The following is a 21,307-nucleotide window of genomic DNA, read 5'->3' as shown; positions in this document are numbered from 1 at the left end:
CAATGTTCGTTAAAATTTCTTCAGTTTTTCCAGCAATGACCATTCAAATATTTGGAAAAACTTAAAAACTTCCAAATATTTGTGAATTTATCTACAGGAGTACTATAATGTATAATGCAAAAATCAAGTTCTTATATAAAACAATGAATTGAACAATGTGTGCAAGAACCATAGCACTAACACAGACTGTCCATTTCTATGAAACAACATGGATACCGGTACACTGATATTATTACCCCCGGTACTTTCAACACAAAAACATTCAAGATGACTCCGATACCATACGCGTTTGATATATACACCATCATATCTGTAAACACTGACTGTTTCTAGAACTTTCTTCGTGTAAGTATTTAGACAAAGTGTCAATTTTACTGAGGTCTTTGCTCATTATTGGTTCTAAGTCAAACAAGGCTCCTGATGTGTCTTCCAGAATATCGGCTACTTCACTCTGAAATGCATGCACAATCAACGCATTTACTACAAAATTAAAAACAAAAGAAAGATAAATCGAAGGACACAATTTAATGAAATTTAAAAAAAAAAAACCCACAAAACTTGTGCAATAGATTGACTAAATTTTGTTTAAAAAGCCGCTCTTGATTACTTAGTTAAGGGATACCAAAGTCGATAAAACATATAATTTGATATAATCCATTACAGTGCAGAATTTCTCATTAGGCTCCTTACCTTTGGAAAAGACATCATTTTGTATCTCCTGGACTGATGCATGATGGCTGCACTGTCCCAGCCAACCCCTAGGACGTTATTCTTGAATCGTGCGTAGTTAGACGCCATATATAACGTAATCTTTCTCTGGTCAAACAAAGTGTTCAAGTCTCTGGAACTCGAGCCATTCAAGACATCCTGTAAAAAATTAACACGACCAATATATGGGCAATTGTTTATATGAAATAAACATTCTAACAAATCGGTATGGGTTGAAATGTTAATCCTATATTTCACTCAGCTATTGAAAGTTTTGTATCAATTTAGGTTAAACCTAAATTAACAGTTTAAAAATTTTAACGTATACGATATCAATACACAATCATACTGTGGTATTCGGAATCAGTGAGCGTTATGAAATGTATTTTTACATGATAATATCCATGAATTTCCCTAACGCAAACTTAAAAACCAATGTTAAAAATGCAGTTCAACCTTATTCAACTATTTAAATACATGTACGATAGTTGACTATTAATTAATAGTACTTATTTTTTATGTCTCTTCGAGTTGCATTCCTTTAAACTTAGACGTCACTAGATGTCGAAGAAATGTTGATGTTTTATAAACATAATTATTCTTTCAATCTACCTATTACAGTTATTGGCTTACATAGTTTGGAGATAGTAGCAGTATAATTTTATGACTGTGTGTTCTGTATGGGTAGGAGGCAGCCATGTTCAACAATAAAGATGCCTCTGTGGTGATTTCCGTTCTCCATATTTCCTCCAATGTAGTGCTGTTAATGAGCTTGGCGTCCATGAAATATCTACATTTGTTTAAAATACACTGCATGTACACTAAGTTATACTATTATTAATTGCTCTTCTTTTTTTTAAAAACAAATGCCATACAAAGTTATTTTTCACAAACAAATGACTTTAATTCTGCATTATTTCAGGACAGCTTAAAAACATTATTATTGTAATAAAGTTAAAGCATACAGACTCAAACGAACTAAAAGATGCCATTGAACCTTAACTATGTTAACGCATTACGTATGAAATACTTTTGAAAATGTGACTGTTAGTATATGCCACATTTTCAAATTCTCAATAAAGATACTAATAGAACAACTAATAACAAATATATCTTGGAATTATTATAGAGGTTTCTTTGTGTATGCTTACTGATGAGGATTGATGATATTTTTGCTCCCGGAAATAAGCACGCCAATGTTTATATCTGTAAACCTCTTCTTTAGAGATTTGATAAAATCCAAAAGTACAGAATCAAGACCCTCAGCCATCTTTGTGGTCTCCAAAGCAACTAAAACAATGTCAACTGGTATGACTTTGGGATTTGCTAGACCTGTGAAACAATGAGAACATCTATTATCTCCTATATTATATTCATCATCTATGAAAGAGGGCAAGATACAGGGATTATCCAATTAAACGCACTGGGTTCTAGCATATCAAACAAGCTCAAAGAAAATTACACGAAGACGGGTCTACTTACTGACTTCTTTGTACAAATGGGATACATCTTGTGGTTCTTTTAGTTGGTGACAATACTTTGGATGGCCTAGGGCATAATCTGGGAGAAACTGGCCAAGATTTAACATTATTTCTCCATCGGGATTTCTCCAATCAGTGCCCTTTTCTGAGTCCGGATTTCCCAGAAGCCCTAGGGTCTGGTTCCAGAACTTTGTGGTAAGTTCCAAGCGACAATCATTACGGACGATATCAAAGGTTAGACTTATACCATAGTCTGTTTTGATATGTATTGATTTGTTGCTTCGCCTTTCAAATTGTATTTCCTTTTGATTTTGTGGGAAAGATGTTCTACAAAATATGCACACAATATTATTCCCTTTTAATTATATTTTAAAATTAACTTAACTGAATTATTTTGTTTCATTATACTTTCATGTAAAATACTGAAATCTGATTGGATAAGACGCAGTTGGTAATCTGTTCTATTACCCTCAGCGTTAGCAACACACTTGGCAACGGGTAACACAACGAATTGTTACATGCACGTAAATTATGCCCGTACAGTTCGCCGTAAAATTCACTTCATATTTCTATATAAAAGCAGTAAAATTTTCTTTAAAATTAAGACATTCAGTAAAATAAAATAAATAGTGCCTGTTTGGGAGGGTAACTGTTGAAATTGACACCCCTCGAAAACCATTGTCAACCTCCGCTTCGCGTCGGTTGACAATGGTTGTCTCGGGGTGTCAATTTCAACAGTTACCCACCCAAACAGGCACTATTTATATAAAAGCAACTATCTTTGCTGTCCAACTTGATTACTAAATGCAACATATTCACTTTGCCTCTTACCCTATACACATTTTAAACATATCACTCAAATTAATTAACTTTTGAGAATAATGGTAATACATGTAAGGAAGTTAAAATTAGTGTTGCTTTAAAAACAGCAATGCAAATAGTTGCAATATGATTTTCTATCGGTCATTAAACACTTTAAACACCACGCTATTGTAATAATTGTCTATTACTATTTTATTCATAAAATCAATAAAGTTCAGAGAGTAAACATTTCACGTCACTTACACTGGTGTGTCACAATCTCCCAGAAATAATCTACCTTGGGCGTCCACAGTAACTGATTGTGTCACAGTTAAGAGAGTGATTTCATTGACTGAGAGAACCACTGCAAACTTTCCCTGCTGGAAGTCAGCTGTCAGCAAATGTTTGCACTCCAAATCGCTAACTACAAAAAACCCAAATAAACAAAAATAACTTTCTGCCAATTCTATTCTTTGAGTTCATTTAACTATCACTTACCATACTTTTGTTGAAAGCAATATTGTACCTGGAATTGTATATGCGTTTCCATCAAATGTTTTGATATTTCTGAAGTTTTCAATGCGAGCAACGTGATTTGATGAATGTAGTTCTCCACTTCTCGAAACTGATGCCAAGTACTTGATGTATCTTTGTCCAATGCCTAATTCCGATCTCTGCCCAGATTATAAAATCATTATATGTGTAATGTGTACTATTTCCCAACAGGAAACTGTTCTGTAATGGTACTTGACCACAAAATAGAAATAATTTGAATAAGAGATTGAAAATGTATGCGAGGTATTGGGAAAATTTGAAAAGATTTTGAAGATCGATATCTCGGTGAAGATAATTATGATTTCCAGTTAAAATGAAAAATTGGTCATGATAAATGCATGGGTGAGAGTTTGTTTGGAAAGTTGTAAGTTGCATTTTGATTGAATATTGTTACTTACAAAGAAGTTAGAGAGCTTGACTGGAATTGGAGTTACCCAGACAAGCTTTCCTTTCGTCAAAACGTCTACAACTATCCTCTGTAGATTATCAGATGTCACAAGAAAAATACTTGGAGTGTTTTTAAGAGAACTTCCAAGTAACTTGAACAATTTTGCAATGTACACATCCATGTGCCAATAGAATATTGACCCTATAAAAAAATCAGATGCATATTAAATAACTCATTATCATTTACATACAACTCTATTCTTTTGTTTATGATATTTTACCTGTTGCATTATTTAAATTCAATTTGTATTGTAACAAGCCATTTAAGGTGTTAGTAAATGGCACAGTGTGCAAAAATGGCTTCAGATGATCCTCGAAGAACTCACGTACAGTCTACAATGAAATAAATGCAATCCCTTTATTAAATTCTCACGAATACTCAGAAATGTATAATAATAGTGAAAACTATTCAAATGAAACAACGATCAAAAATTCTAAAATTATTATCACGTTTTACTTGCAAAACCAAGCAATGGTAAATAAAAAAAATTGTCTTATTGTTGTACCATGTTCAAGAAGGGAACGTCTTTTTCAGGAAGTGGTTTCCTGAGATTGGTCATCATGGTACCACTGGCTTTAAGTAGGCTTTGGGCTATGATGCCTTTTAAGACTCCAAGTCCCCGAAGTTTTAGAGGTATGGATGCCTTATCTGCGTCCCAGTGAAGTGTGTTAGTCAGCTGGGTAGGGCCCGTCAATTCCATATCCAAGGTCAGAAGATGGCTTTTATTGGCCTGCAAAACAACAGGGCATTAATTTTCATGAGCCTTTATCATTCTTCAAACTAAGAAAAGTTATTTCGTAAGTCATAATATGAGTAATCATTCCTTATTTATACATATCTGTACAGTCTAATTAATGTATTACCAAGCCAAATACTTGGATTATAATTGAATTGATCAGCATATCCGGTGAGTTTGTCACTAGCCAGTATAGAATAAAAAAAAACTTTAAAAGTGCATGAAAATTGGCATATCAGTGTATCTGTTCAAAATAGCTTGGCAATTTTTAATTATCTACCTCTTATCATTATCATGTTAAAAATTGAAATTGCATTGATTCTTCCTTAAATTTTTTGTCAGCTACTTTGTTTTTTCGTAAAGAGTGTACAAGGGCAAAAGTCTTAACCGTCAACCAAATACATGTATATACTGCAACGCTCCAATGAATCATAATTATAGCAAAATGATAGAAGATGATACGTTGATAATCATCTGAGAGGTTATTGATCAAATTCTAGTAACTAAAATAATTTTGATTTTATAATTCGTTTATAATTTACCTTCACTTCTGATGTCACTGTTATGTTCAACCGGGAGGGCGTGATGAAGTTTACCGTGACAGAATATTCTGCATTTTCTGGCAAAAAGTACAACTGCAAATCTGGAAATTCTCCCCACCTTTTTTCCCCAGTCAATCCATAAGTTATATTTAGAGGGATAAACGAGATCTGTCGGCACAAAAAATAAAACCAAAACAGGTGTTATCAAAATTTGATATTCTATGATTATCATTAAAACAAATAAAAGTTTTAAATACACATATGATATGTACCTATACAATGTAGTTTACTACTTCTTTATATGAAAATAAAGAGGAGATATTAGCCGCTGGTCGATCAAATGTATTTCAGCTATATTGAATTTCAAATTATATAAGACACGCAGCATATCAATACTAGAGTGTCCTCAAGGTATAATGAAATAATACCTACCTTACTGCGCAGAGTTGCATTGTATTCCAACGAAGACGTGTTGTTAAGAACAATACTCGTTAAGTTATCATTGAAACTCCAGTAGGAATTAGAAAAATTGGTTAAGAGTTCAATCCACCAACGTGAAATGTTATTGCGTCTTAGCGCTAAATTTTCTACAACACAGAAAAATTGGTATTAATAGGTTTAATTTTTTGGCCCAAAGAAGCAATTTAGGACAAAATATTTTTTAAAAAAATGTATTGAATATTAAGCTTACAGTTTTGTTTAATAATTTTAGTCTTATTATATCTGATGTGGGAATAATATGTGTTCAAATTGATTAAAAAGGCGTTGTTTCATTTTTAAAAAGAAAAATAAATGCAACGAGAACATATTTAAAATAGATTCCGTTTTACTATACATGTAGATACTTATTTATTATGAGTGCATACATTTACGAGTTTTACCAGTCTTCAACAGCATTGTACGAATAACAAAATTGTACTAAAATTTTACCTTGTTTGATGAAATTTTCCTTAATTTTTAAATGAACAGTAAAAGATATTTGCTTTTTTTGGTACTGATTAATTGAAATTTTTTAAAGTCAATTTAAAATGCTCACAATTTTAATATACTTGTAAACATTGTAATTTTTATAATTGTAATATTTACATAAATATTTCATGAAGTAAAAGCATGAAATCACTAAATTAGCAATAAGCATTTTTGCTCATAAAAACATGTTATGCGAATACGCAATTGTGAAAAACTGCTTAAAAAGATAACTCATTGCATTTGTTAAAGTAAATCCACCCTCCTGTGACGTCATACATTTTACATAAACCATGAATTCATTAAAATTCTTGCAAGTAGATTTGTAATTTCTATGTTATCATAGGTGTACATCAAAAACTCAAATCATTGTTTACTTGGATATATTTTATAAGCGTTTTTCATCCTTATATTCGACATAATTCAATAATGACAAAGGGAAATAACTCTGTTCTACTTTTCTCTAAGTGATATATCTAAATGCTATTATTTTATTAATGTAAACAATTTTTTCTTTTTTATTAAATTAATTTTAGTTTTTTGGCATAGTAAGCAATAAAATTTAAATAGACAAACAAGTATCCATCCATTTAAATTTAATTTTTAAACAAAAAAAGTGTGATTTTAGATGATAATTTCAGCCTTTGGTTTTCATTACCTTACATCTTAAATAGTATGGATACATATATATTTTATTTATTTTTTAATGACATTTAAGTCCAATAAGTTAAAAAAAAGTTAAATTTTTAACTTTGAACCCATGATTTTATAGGTACGGAGTTACCTTAATACCACGATTGTTCATTTATGGTAAAGATGATACAAATAAAATAAGCCACGACTAAAATTAAGGATTCCTCAATACAGCTAAATTATATTTCTAAGAACTATTTTTATTATCATTGGACTTATATCTTATTCCAAAATATCATTCACGCAGATTTTTATAGTCTTAGCATATCTATACATAGTTATATCTTGAACAATGCTCTTACTTTCAAGATGATAATTCACAAATTGCCACGGAGTGTCTTGGTGCGACTTTAGTTGAATAAAAAAATCAGATTTGTTTTGTTCATTGCTTAGGAACTGGAGCATGTAGGAGACGTTGAAAAACCAGGAAGGATCAACATTATTCAGCACAAGAATAGATAAACTATGTTCATATTCACTGTCAAAGATGCTTTTTAGAGTCAAGTTAAAATCTGCGGTAACAGAAGTATTTAAATCCTCTCTTGGAATATTAGCCTCCTTGTGGCTTCCATATAAAAAGCTTGAAGTGAACCACTGCCTGGAACATCGAAAATAAAGGTATATTTCACAAACACTATCAATACTTAAAATGTTTTTACGACATAATATTTGCTAAAGTGAATAATTATTAAGACGAGCTGCTCTATGTATACATTTAAATGAGACAAATCGTGAATAAACAACTTAAAAGTTTTATTTAAAATAGTTAAATGTTACTAAAATTCTTATATTATAACCAATAAATAAACACATAGTAAGCTAATTAGTACCACAGAGGGTCGTTCACAAATGACGCTTGACTTTTAGGGATGTAAGGTGTATAATGGCACAGGAAACACTAGCTTTCACTTACTGTAACTTTCTATTTAAACGCGAATTATTGATATCCGTGTAAAATCGCTAGAAATAATCCTCGCGGATTTTGAAATCTCGCTTTTATTTTTACTATAAAAAAGTACAAAAGGAGTTTGGCGCTCGCGATTTTATACTCTCGCAAAAAGATACAAACGTCGGAATCGCTGAATGAATTGTTAAAAGGGAATTTAATAAAAAGTAAAATAGGAGTTATAATAGGAATAACATAATATATACTGCATTTTTACTGTCAGGGTCAACAGAGCCATGTCCCTTCACACGATCGGGTACAGTTCTTCTTTGCTAAATACTGCCAGATTATTTGGCATGTGCACGTATAGTATAAGTTAATCTCATCTGATTTTAAAGAAAATAACCAAACGTTTAACTCTTTTTTTCAGCTATCCGTGCAATATAAAAATGCACACGCCAGTAACCAACTTCGCACACAATCGCAGAATGGTATCAAAAGAGTGAATGGTTTAAACTTAAAATACTACCAATAATTTCGTCCATTTCCCTTGACCAGTTTTCCAACATTTCCTTCGCCGATCAGATATATGTAGTCGTTACAGAGTGGGTAAGTTAGGGCCATTTTGTAGTCAATATTAACGCCTGGTCCATGTTTGAGCCGGAGAGGGACTTTGTTCCCGGTCACATTAGCCCTCACCGTTACTTTCTGTTGCCCTAACAATCCAAGACGCCGACAGTCAGGATCCGGAACAAATTTCTGAATTTCTGTTGTTTTCTCCTAGTGAATAATGAAAAGCATGTACAATTTATTTTTATGTAGTGCGGTGCCATTAATAATCAGGTCTTATAAAATAAACAAAATGAGCATATATTATCTAATATTGAAATTATATGATTAAATTAAATTACCCGAAAATCGTCGTTAGTGCCCAATAATTTATAGGTCAAATTAAAGTCTGCTCCAATCTCCCTTGAGAAATCCTTGACCTTGGTGGAAACAATAACTTGATACTTGTGTCGTTGCTCCACTACGAATAAGTATTGATATCCACCGCCAGTGGATTCATCTTGCTCTTCTATTTTAGCACCAATTAACAAATTTTCCTGTAAGGAGATAAAACATGAACAATATTTTTGTTGTTGTTGGGAGTGGTTGGTTACAGTTAGGTCTAGTTTTTATCACCTGACTTTGATTTTGTCCCAGATAGGAAACTTCAACTTCAACATCAGTCAGTGATCCATTGCTTTTCTTTATACCTATTTCCGTTTCAATATCTTGACCTATTAAAGTAAAAAAGTAAAGTAAAAATGATTTGAACACTGTTTATGACCAGTTTTGTGATTTAAGTAAGAGAAATCTTTATAAAAATGGCTTTAACAACCAAACATAAAAAGATGATTTTGATTTCAGTTGCTTTTTTTAAAAGTAGCACATTGTATCATATGGGTTTTACCTGGATATCCGAAATGAATTGAAAAATTTTGATTTCTTGTATTGTTGACATTAATGTAATTTTTTTTCTTTTCAAATTTAAATAATAAAACAGATTTGTCTCCGTTTTCTGATGCAAACTTTGTGTTAATGTGAAGTGGATACAACAAAGGCCATTTTTTAGTGCTGGAATGAAAAAAAAAGAGAAAAGAAATTAATTTGATATACTGTCAGTATATTAAGCGGCATGTGTTACAATAACTCTCAAATGAATTCTCCATAAATACCCAATATATATAAATATCTGGATTTAACACTTAAATATTTGAAATTACTTAGATTTCTTTATTCTATAAATGCATGTTTGCTACGACATGGCTTTGTTGATGATGCACAACTTAAAACAACAAAGATTCGGGATAACATGTGATCTCAAAATGTACTGACATACCAAAACAGTTTCCTTTGTATTTTCAAAAATTTATATCTATAATGAAAGTAAGTTTCCAAATTCATCTCCAGTTTAAACTCCGGCGCAAATACTTCCAATGATAGTTTTCTTGGGGTGAAGACTACGTGTGTATCGTTATCCTAATTATATAAGATTAAAATATAATTCATTAGTTCATTGAACAATACAATTTATAGTCATATTCAAATCAAGTCATCTTTATCTGAAAATGCTGAAAATGCGAATTATTATTTTATTTTCTATTTCTTACCTTTAATATTATTCCATAAAAGTGCTGTCCTTGGGTTTCTATCGTAATTCCACGTGTTTTTCTGGTAACTTTTGTGCCATTTACACGACTAATGACTTTATCATTAATCCAATCGAACTTGAAATTTTTGCTGGGGGTCTTCATTTGAGCAGTAAAGGAAGAAAATGGACCCTTGAAGTCACTGAAGGTAAGGTTAAATACCTGATTTCCGGTATAACCTGAAAATTTATCAACATTTGCAATGTTGGTGGTTAATCCAACATAGTTATAATTGCAAATCACAATCTGACTCCAATATTTTATATTTTAACACAATTGAATTTCGTATTGGTTTAAAATAAATAGTAAATTCAAAAAAATAACAGTATAAAGAGAATCATTTCGCCTTCTGATTTATAGGCTGAAAACATCTAAAATAATGAATTTAGTACCTATACATACATTTTAATCATTACTTTCTACTAAGGAACATGTAAATACAACTTCGATGAAATGAATATTTTTAAAAATGAATATTTCTGCTCAACAATAGTTGTCCCTCTATTTACTCTGGGTTTTTATAACTCACCTGTTGTATCAATGATTATTTCAATGTCAATTGATTCTTTTTTCTTCTGATAATCGGCTGTTAATTTCATATCTCTAAATGTGCTGGAATGAAAGTAAATATAAATCAATGCAAGTAACCGCATATCATGAGATAGTTGAACTAATATACAAGGTGATCGAAATTAGGTTAACGTACGAAATACATACCAATTACTCTACTATACACAATAAATCTTAATGACAAATCCAACATATTCGCTTGAATATAATACATGTACGTATATTAGTATAGCTACATTTTGCAATTGCAATTGTTTCTACTAATTTAAACGTTTCATTAAAAAGAATATACGATTTATTAAAAGACTATAATTCTTAAAGGAGCATGGTCACGATTTTGGTCAAATTCTATTTTTATGTTTTTATTATTTACAATACTTTAGAAATGCATTTCTAATGATCAAATTAAATTTGAGAGTCATTCGTAGAGTTATAAGCAAGATACGGGGCTCACATTTCTTTGTCATGTAAACAATTTAGGCTCGTGCCCTGTTTTTGTTTACATAGGTTCCATATTCCAGTAAAAAATCTTTTTCCAGCTTATTTGTTAATCGGTTTTTTTAAGCATAGATATCCAATTCCTAACGTTTAACACATTCGTTTTAGGTTTAAAACTGAATTTTTTACTTCAACGTTCAAAATGTAAACAAACACTCTGTAACTCGCTTATAACTCAACAAATGAGACTCAGATTTCGGTTGCCTATTAAAAATGCCTTTCTGAAGCATTATAAATATTAAAATCGGAAAAATCATTTTTCACCAAAATCGTGACCATGCCCCTTTAATTTCAGAGTCAAACAATAAAATATGAAGACCTGTGAACTCAAATCAATTGAAAGACAACCCCTAAAGAAGAAAAAATACCTTTTAAGAGATAAAATGCTTTGGATTAAATAAGTTGGAGACAAAATTTGCAATCTTTCAATAAAATATACAGACACGAAGACTTTAATATACATGAATGTACCTGTTCTTCCTGAAGATTGAAGCAAAGGAGGGACCAGACAAAGGGAAGTAGGCATGTGATGTGGAGCTTGTGACATTAGGGTAGTCAGCACTCACACACACTTCCTGGTCTGTCAGGGGGGACCAAGCATAACACCGTTCAAATTTCCCATGGTAATTTGGAAGGAAAGGGACTTCCTCTACATCTTTTTCATCGCCATGCATCAGAACCATTTTGTTTCTAAAATGATTTCGAGAAAACATAAAGAGTATACAATAAATGTGTACAGTAATACGATTTATATTTTTTCTTTAACATTATAAATCAACAGAATCTTACTTAATAAATGCAAACTCTTTTTTCATTCCATCGTTTCTGCTAAATAGAGTCAACTTGAAGTGTTCCAGGACTTTGATGCTGGGTTTGAAGGCCGTCAACATAGCTTCTACATCTAGTGCACCTCTTAAAACTCCACGTGTGACCATTCTGGCTCTCTTACAGGCTAGTGAAGGTAGAGTAACAGTCATTTGTCCAAGGAATTCAAAAGCTCCTCTAAAATAAAAAAAAACATAAATGGTGATACATGTACTTATCTGTGGTTCGAAATATTAAAATAAACAAATATTAACTTTTTTCACTATCAAAATTTGATGTAATGTATATCAAAACATTACCCTTGTTTTAAATGAACTTTACTGGACTCAACCAAGTACATACATCTATATCTCGAACATTCATATAAATAAACATATTACAATGATTTAGAAAAAATGTGTGTCAAAAAGTTGTAAATCCTACTGATGAGAGACACGGGTTAGCGTCTCCAGTGGTCCAAGTCCCACCAGAAAATTTTCTAACGATAATTTAGCCTTGACCTCTGTAGCAGATGTGTGAAGGACAAGGACTGTCATGTTTAAGGATGCTCCACTGACAGTGGGTAACACTTTGGTCAAATCCATGATCTGGGATGATCTGAGAGTGCAAAAAATATAATCTAATTAATAGCCACTATACCGTATCATTTTAGCTATAGTTGAACCAATATGCACGTATCATGTCCATTATGTTTGTCTTTAAAATATATTCAGCTCTGTTCATTACAACTTTACGATGGGTAATTTACATTAAGTCTTGTTTTCACTACCTTGTTTTTATGCGGTTGTATCCCTTGTTAAAATGAAACATGAACACTTCCAAAAACTCGTGTCCTTTGGTTGTTAAATATTTTACACTTAAAAGCTCCAGTAAGCGTTCAGCTTCAACATAAGCAACTTCATGTCCTACAAAAAAATCAAGTAATTGTAACCATAGTCATGTTCACATTTCTAGAAATTCTGTTCAATTTCGATGTTCCCGTTATACAAGTTCTTTGAAGAAGACATTGTTGAAGGACACGTCCTAAGAGTCTCTCTCTTGTTCTTAAATTAAAAAGATGATAACATTACCAAACACTTTCAAGTGTAGCAGTCCACCGAGTGCTTCTTTGTCTCCTTGATAATTCATGCGCTGAAACAATCCTCTGATTTCCTGGACTAACTCTGTGTGAAAGTTGCCAAACATCTCTTTAGGGTTAACCGAGTCAGACTTATCCACTTCATCTTTAATCCTCTTGAAGAGCGAGATCATGGAGAAGATTCCTTGATAGCTTTTACTCCCATCCTGCAGCACCAAACCTGACAACCAAAGAGCCGACGGCTTATATGATAAAAATCAGAAGAGCTGCAATATTACCATAATATCAAACTGGTGAATCCACATATAAGAGTTGACTTTAACGAATCAGAACACAGATGATTTGGGAGAAATGTTTTCAAAATACTAATGATATCTGACATTTTAACACTTCTCCATTTTTTTTTTTACTTTTATGTTTTTTCCATATATAATAGCTAAATTAGATATCCATGAAGTTTATTAAAAAAAACAGTAAAAAAAAGTTTGTTTCAATGTTAATGATATAAAATCGTTATTTAAAAATAGAGCACCAAATTTTAGTTACATCAATATATCGAATCATTAATTGGAATCGGCGCAGAGGTCCACACATCGTAAAATACCTCTGCAGCAGAAAAAATAATGATAAAGGGTAGCTGATTTAAAACAACATCATCCTTTGTTCTAATGATGACCAGAATTATATTGGGGTTTTTTTTCTGGTAAGAACAAATAGTATGTGAGTTGACACCAATTATTTCAAAACATTTAGCGCTCGAATTGAGTAAAGAGGCTACCAATTGTCATCTTAACAGAATGGTTACCAAAGTTTAGATTTTGATTTAAAAAAATAGAAAAATAAAGAGAGTGACATGAATTTTAAAATTATCTTTTTCTATGTACCGCTATAGCATTACATTATTAGTATTACACTAAAAGTCATCTGTTTTACCACTATAGAATTACATTAGTACACTAGATTTGGCAGTGGGCAAAGTTACCTCTCATATCTGTTCCAACTTCCAGAATATTGTGCTTTTTCCCATTGAAATAATCTAGTTTAATGACGGTTGATTGGTAGGATGGTTTAAGAGGGTCGTAAACCATGTCTAGCTCAAATTGTAGGCCTTGAAAAGTACTGCTCAAAGGTAACCTAAAATGAAAGAGATTTGAGAAGATACATGCAAACTACATTACCTTCTATAAATCACAGTGCGAGTACGTGTACTGTACATCATCTTATAAAATAGTCCGCTGTTTTTGATATTTGAGTTTTTGTATTTCATTTTCGTTTTCTTTGCTTACTTGAAGTATCTAGATAGGTCGATGTATAGTGATCTTCCTACTAGAAAGGAATAACGAGATGGAAGGTGTCTTCCATCCTTTTTTAAAACTTTTTTCCAGAGATCTCGATACCTGTAACAGAAAAAACAAAATCCTCTACTAATGACAGTAATTAACGTTTCTTTAAAATATTGCAAATCCGTCATATCATTGAACGCAAATGAAACCTAGTAAATTAACATGAAAACTTTTATACATGAAAACTCTATGTTAATCTGGAAAAAAAGAAGGATTAAATTTGGGGTAGAATTACCCCTGTCTATCGGGCTGTTCGTTCTCCATAACTCCTTCAATGAAAGATGTCATGTATATTCTCATATAGTCCATTGTGTCTCTATGCAGAACATCCAGCAGTGTAGTCAACAAGTCTTCATCTGCAGTCTCTGCCAAAGTCACAAATGCCTGGGTTCTAAGAGAGGCTTCTCGTCTGATGTCATACAGAACGGTCAGCAATGACGACCTGATATCAGCTGTCGCATTTAAGGTACTTATGGCCTATTTATATATAGCCATGGTTACATGTATATTAAGAACAATTCTGAAAGCTGTATTTTCTCTTTTATATAAATCGCGCGTTTAAGTAAAAAAAAACTGTTGCGATTTAATTTCTATACACACTAGCAAAAGAAAAAAATATATATATCTGGTGATAACTACAAAATGATTCCTCATCTTATTATCAGCTATAAACACAAGTACCTGTAAAGCTGATTTAGACAAGTGATACGGAATTTCTGTGGTTTCTACACAAAGTAGCGTAGATTTGATTATTTTGTCAACTTGTGAACTCAGGGATGGAAACTTCTGTATAACGCTTCCAATGTTACCAAGCACCTAAAAATAAGCTATAGATGTATCGGCTATTTAATATATAATCACATACAAGTGAACATGCTTCGAAGAAAGGTTTAAATTTCAAACTGTTTTCATCAGCTTTAATTTCTGATAAATAAAAAGCTAGAAACTTATCCATGTTGGTTGTGTCATAGGGAAAATGGCTTACTACACAGTTGTAAATTTATACCAACTCTAATTTACAGTGTTGCAATGAATGAAACAAAGATCATGTGTAGTGTGTTTAAAACACAGATAATGCAGTATATCTTAAAACTATTACTTCATTCCAAGTTCGTTTATATCGATGCCAGTGTTGAATGCAATCAAAAATCTAATATAATAAATCATTAACACAACCATGCAGTGTTATTTTATCATACATATTGTATGGACACAATAAAGTGTCAGCTGCGAAAACAAAATAAAAAAGAACTAGTTTTTTATAATTATTGCTACAATGTATATACAAGTTATAGTACCTTAAACATTAGAATAAGATGGTCATGTTTACTTTCCTTTCCTTGTGCGTCTAGGAGCTGCCACATATCTGATTGACAAGTAAATCCAATCTCGTGTGCAATATGTGAAACAAACTCCATAATTATATGATCCTAAAAAAAACAATTTAACAATTTAAATCATAAAGAAAAATAGTGTATACGTAGATATGAATTAAAACAGTCATACTGACATTAATAAAAAAAAAAAAGATTAAGCTTGTTTCAGATAAATGCAATTTTACAAATATGTGGATCCAAAAAAGGTAGAAAATTATCATAAGTGTATTTACCTGCTGAAATTCCGGGGTATGAGTCTCTTGCAAGAACCTCTGAACCATGATACTTAACGGTAACCAATGCTCGAACTTGCTACTGTTCTTGCACACGTCCTGCATTAAACATATATAGTTATGTAGTATACATATAGTAATAATAAGCTACACTACGCAGATGTTAATTGCTTTTTACATGTACGTTAGTTAACACACATCATCAGTGATTTTGTCGTGACTTTATTAATAGGTGAATAAGCTTTGATACTCCATCTTTATTTTGCAGTTGAATATTGAGACAAGTACATAAAAGACTCACAAATAAAACAGAGAGGATTTCTGGAGAGGGTTTATGGTTGATGGCGAGATCGTATGAGAACAGTGAGCTTATAATTGGATCATAAACTTGTCCGTTCTTTAAACAATCAGCGAACACCTCCAAACAATCATGTGTTCCACAGGACAACAGTCCGTCCAAAAAATAATCCTTCTCTGCGTACTGATGAAAAAAGAACTCATGATTTTGACAATATTCAACTTTCAAATTCCTGGGATACTACATTTAGTTTATTCAGTTACTCACCTGGTGAACGGAATCACAGTTGACAGTGTTGTTGCCATGGCAATTCAAGATATCTTTCAAAATGCCTAACAAAGTTTTACTGTTGGAATTTTTCATGGTATAAACTAGTTGATGGTAGAGACCTGGTACCTCCTCCATGTTATCCTTTTTCATCCCATCCACAAGCTGGTGTAACACATTGTCAATGTTCTCTGTAGTTGTCTCTGCTTGGTTCTTAGTCTCAAACTCAAACAAAATATCTACATACTTTTTACCACGGATTCTCCTATTCACAGAGCGAATGTCAAGTTTGACGACTTCTTTCAGCTCCAATGACTGGCTAAAATTGAAAAATATGACGTTAAGTCAAACATTCAAAAATTTGAAATTAACCCACATTTAAAAATCCATTTTGTTAAAAATACCTGATGTTGGTCATGTAAGAAGCATACACTGATCCATTGTAGGCGGTGGGTTCAAATATTTGCTGCTGGAGACAGTTTACCATTTTCAGTTGATGTCTTCTATTAACTTCATGCTTACATTTAACAGTAGATGAAAACGGGTAAACAGCCTGTAGGCAAAAAATTAAGAAAAAAAAACAAATATAAAATCTGCTCGTAAAATGCTTTATTCTCGTATTTGTACAATAATGTAGAAACATTTGGAATTGTGAAGAAATTATTTTTTTGAAAATCACAAATGTATTCAAGTAAACAGTTATATGAACATTTGGGAATTGTGAAGAAATTGTAAAGAAATCCGATATGCATTAAAATTTCAAATTTAAAAAAAATACCTCCAAGACTTTTCCAATTTTATATCCACCGTATGGCCTTTGGATCATTGAGAAAATATTCATTGGTCTACTATAAATTTGTGGCATTTCACAGAGCCTCAGATTTCTTTCTGTGTAGAAGACGTCGGGATCAGACTCTGAAACTTTGTAGTCAGTTGGGCAAGCTCCAAAGATGTCAGTCTGGAATACATATATATACATTGGAAAAATAAGATTTGGTAGACTTGGTATTGATCTTCTTTTCCTTCATGCAAAATATTTGTTATATTTTGTTATGTCGTTGTTGAAAGGGTTGGCATTTCCATTAGCAAAACTAAATTAAACTTCGAAAATAGCAACGTTTCCATTAAATTTCATTTACATGGAGTCTTCTAACGTAACGACCTTTGAAATTTTGCAAAGCAATAAATTTTGCAAACCGCATTTGTCAAAGCAACCTAAAATTCCAAAACTCCAAGGAGATTAAGAAAAAACAACAATGCGATGAGCAAAACATCTATAGTTATCTAAATTACGTATCATATTTACAGTAAAAAATTATTTGATATTTCTACGATGTAACCTAATTTTGAATAAAAATGTTGACCTGTTGGTGGGGTTCTTTGTCGTATTGGTCCACTGGCATTATCCTTAGCTGGAGAGATGACAGAATAGCTCGCTTAATGTTGAGAATAGCCGGGTCCTCCACCTCTGACGTCACAATTCCTTCCCTATTCACCTCCCCTAAGTGGTATTGGAAATAAACCGAATTTCTGCAACAGTGAAGCAAAGATTACGTAAAACCCAAAGGTAAGGTAGTTGTCTGACAAATTATGAATGAGTCTTTCAAGAAAAGAATTTGATAAAACTTACTTTGACATTTGTTTGCTGAACGAGTCAGATTTTGCAGACTTATTGTACACTACGTCTGCACCAGGCTGTCTATCATATAGATCACAATGGTCAATCTGGTGGGTAAATTAAGAAAGAAAATGGAATATCAATCACAAAATATTTCCTCGAAATAGTTTAACAAATAAACATTTTATATACTATTTAATATATTTTGATACTTGTTCTTGTTAGTACAGTATAATATGCAATACTAGTCGATGATTTTTTTTTATTTAAACAATAACTATATTATTAACTATATTATAAATATCTTATATAATATTTAATACTATTATAATTATTAGTTGTAGTAGTATGTTAATAATATAATAAAATGGGTGTAATGATTAAACCAGAATTCATAAACGAATCACTAGAACAACAAATATCATGATACCTTTAATAAGCCTTCGCATTTCCTTGCCACATCAACACTGAACCTACACATGTACTTGAATCCTGCTTTTGACTCGGAAGCCCCGACAAATCCAGAGTCAGAGATGGCAGTAAACAAGTAATGGTATGTCTTGCCATGGAGGAACCAGGTGTCTGTTTATAATGTAGAATACAAAAAAAATGACGCTTTGCTCCAACCTTTATTGGGTAAATTGAACGGATTATTGTAGCATACAGTAGAACAGAAAAGAATGTACATGTATTTTATTACGTTTCTTGTCACATGTATCTGGTTTTAATATCTTCACGCCCCAAGAATATGCACCTAAAATGAGAAGAAAAAAACATGTGAATAATTGCTTGAACTTCGTTCTAATATATTCAACCCCTCTGTTGTGCTCATGTAAGATGGACCCAACAGCTGGTCAAAGTTCGGCTATAGACCACATCTTCACAAGAACCTCCATCTCTACAAAAAATATTTTTTAAAAACCTACAGAACCTGATGGTGTCTATGTACGAAGACTTTACAATTATCTCTTATAATGATATCCTTAATATACTCAACTAAGGTTCATAAAAGTCCTAATCTCTTAATAAAATGAATTATTTTGTAAAATTCACATTTTAATTATATTACAAAGACGATTGAGCTTGTTTCAAAGGAAGAAAAATTACATAAGTCCGCCAGTCCCCTACTTAGAGGTAGAAGAAGCAAATATTGTATGCATTTGTTCTGTTTTACTTAGTCGGGTCAAACAGTTATATATCAATCCATTTTCTAAAAAAACTTCTAAATTGCTGCAAGAAGCCTGAATGTCTGTCTTGTCAGAATTCTAGATGGTTCTTCATCACCGAAGGTCAGACTTAGATTCCCACTTTTCTTGCGTCAGTGCATTGTGTGTTTACGCCCACTTTTTTTTAAATTGTTACAGATATCATTCAGTTGCCCTTACTTAAAAAATACGTAGATAAAATGTCATTAGGACTTACTTAAATGGAATATCAAGATCGTCCCTATCACAAAATTTAGAATTCCATTCGACATGTTCAATTAACTGGAAAGTAAAAACTCTTCATAAGTAACGAGGAGGAATAGATTGCTTATATACACAACTGGTAGGGTTTTATGTGTGTCAGCCAGAAGTGAGCACTTTAAAGTATCCGCAAAAAGGTTTTTGGTCACGGTTATCATAAGTAGTACAAAGTCCCACTTTTTTATTCAGGGTCACTGAATTTTCGGACACTTATGCTATGACCTGCATTGTAAAGACGGTTAAATCCCATCACCCCTTTCATGATTGAAATTGACGTAAAGTGTCGCGAGTGATGACTTAGAGGTAGGCAATCAAGAATCTGCACGCCCTTTCTGTAGATTGTAACTCGCCCTGAGAATAAGATACTGTGTTTTAAGGACCTTCCAATGTACAACATCCAAGAGCATAAATACCACGTCTGACTCTAGAGAGAAAACAAATTTAGTTTATCTAACATATCTGTTACAAATCTCACAAGCACGTATTATTTTACATTTAGCAATTCCATTTTCTGTAAACAGCATTTTACCAGTTGCATTGTTTAAGACCTTCATGCCGTACATGTATTAGTAAATGGTATACCGTTTAGATATAGCTTCAGAGATACAAAAAATATAATCAGTTTCATTTTGATTCTAATGTTTTGACTTCAGTAAAATTACAATGCACATTGGTAAAAGGGATTAATATAACGTTATTTTCTGTTAAAAAAAGGAATTTCTTTCTTTGGAGTTGTTTTTTTTCCCGGAAAACAGTCATCATAGTTCTGCTGGCTATAATTAAGTAAGTTATGTTGGTTAGATGACACTAAGTTCCCTGAGTTTGAGAGTAAGGGTTTTTTCAACTGCGATACAAATTGTATCAGTCAGCTGGATAAGCCTCGTCACTTCAATCTTCAAAGACGATCATTGGATACACGTTGTATATAACTACTTTCTTGTTGCAGGCCAGCGTTGTATATTGGCCTACAACTTACAAAGGCTTTACGATATCAATCTCCAAGTTTGTTTAGTAGCACAACTTGTCAACTTGTTTCCGGGAAACACTTCCTGAAAAATGAATCTAAACTTGGAACATGATAGAACATTCCATAACTAAATGCTTTTTGAGGTCTTTAATTGTTTATTTGGGTTTTAATGAACAGTCGTTATATAAAGAAATTACTTGCAACTATTATTTTGTTTTATAGAAAATGGTATCCAAACCTTATAATACACTAGTGTGTACTATTAGGTAGGCATTTTGTATTGTGAAAAATGTATAACGTCAGGTGCCGTCGACAAAAACAGTAATTGTGTATCGAATATTTTTTTTTATTTTTTTTTACAAAACTCTACACAATTCCTTCCGGAGTGAACTGAAGCTATTTTTGACAATATATCTATACAACTACATGTATTTTGAACCGTTTGTGTGACAGTTAACATGTTGACTTGTCAATCAAAAACTGTACATATATGTAGACGTGGGAGAATTTCAACAGTGATATTGAAGATACATGTGTACCCTTTTCTTGTAGTTAAGTATTTTTTGGACATAATTTTACGTTACATCGTGGCTCTATGTCCTTACAAGTTCCCTTTAAAAACCAACAAAACTTTCTTCTGGTAACAACATCAATTCCAGGGAAGAAGCTTGTATATGTGTATGGAGGTGTGACGGTAGCACGGGTCGTCCAGACAGTACAATATCAACCTCTGCTGATATTCCTGATCTTCTGATCG

General features: G+C 32.3%; 1 protein-coding gene across 1 annotated transcript; it reads right to left on the bottom strand.

Moving 5' to 3' along the window:
- Positions 1-69: 69 nt before the first annotated feature.
- Positions 70-19,923, bottom strand: LOC105322292 (uncharacterized). Its single transcript, XM_020064854.3, has 40 exons — positions 19,540-19,923; positions 18,818-18,871; positions 18,548-18,699; positions 18,130-18,224; positions 17,864-18,029; positions 17,278-17,457; positions 16,904-17,052; positions 16,500-16,818; positions 16,236-16,415; positions 15,935-16,033; positions 15,624-15,755; positions 15,007-15,141; positions 14,561-14,802; positions 14,269-14,379; positions 13,965-14,116; positions 12,975-13,202; positions 12,674-12,809; positions 12,328-12,501; positions 11,869-12,081; positions 11,551-11,769; positions 10,541-10,623; positions 9,973-10,190; positions 9,702-9,841; positions 9,273-9,436; positions 9,002-9,099; positions 8,728-8,922; positions 8,346-8,596; positions 7,233-7,528; positions 5,704-5,858; positions 5,272-5,439; positions 4,499-4,723; positions 4,214-4,325; positions 3,944-4,134; positions 3,517-3,664; positions 3,255-3,414; positions 2,191-2,516; positions 1,860-2,040; positions 1,342-1,498; positions 691-867; positions 70-451 (listed from the first exon to the last, which is right to left on the bottom strand). The coding sequence occupies exons 1-40, from the start codon at positions 19,592-19,594 to the stop codon at positions 305-307; spliced, it is 6,783 nt and encodes a 2,260-aa protein (XP_019920413.3). The 5' UTR covers positions 19,595-19,923; the 3' UTR covers positions 70-304.
- Between the last annotated feature and the right edge of the window lie 1,384 nt (positions 19,924-21,307).

Source organism: Magallana gigas, chromosome 7 (assembly GCF_963853765.1).
Source record: "Magallana gigas chromosome 7, xbMagGiga1.1, whole genome shotgun sequence".
NCBI lineage: Eukaryota > Metazoa > Mollusca > Bivalvia > Ostreida > Ostreidae > Magallana > Magallana gigas.
Note: the sequence above shows the minus strand (reverse complement) of the source record. Positions and strands in the feature narration are given on the sequence as shown.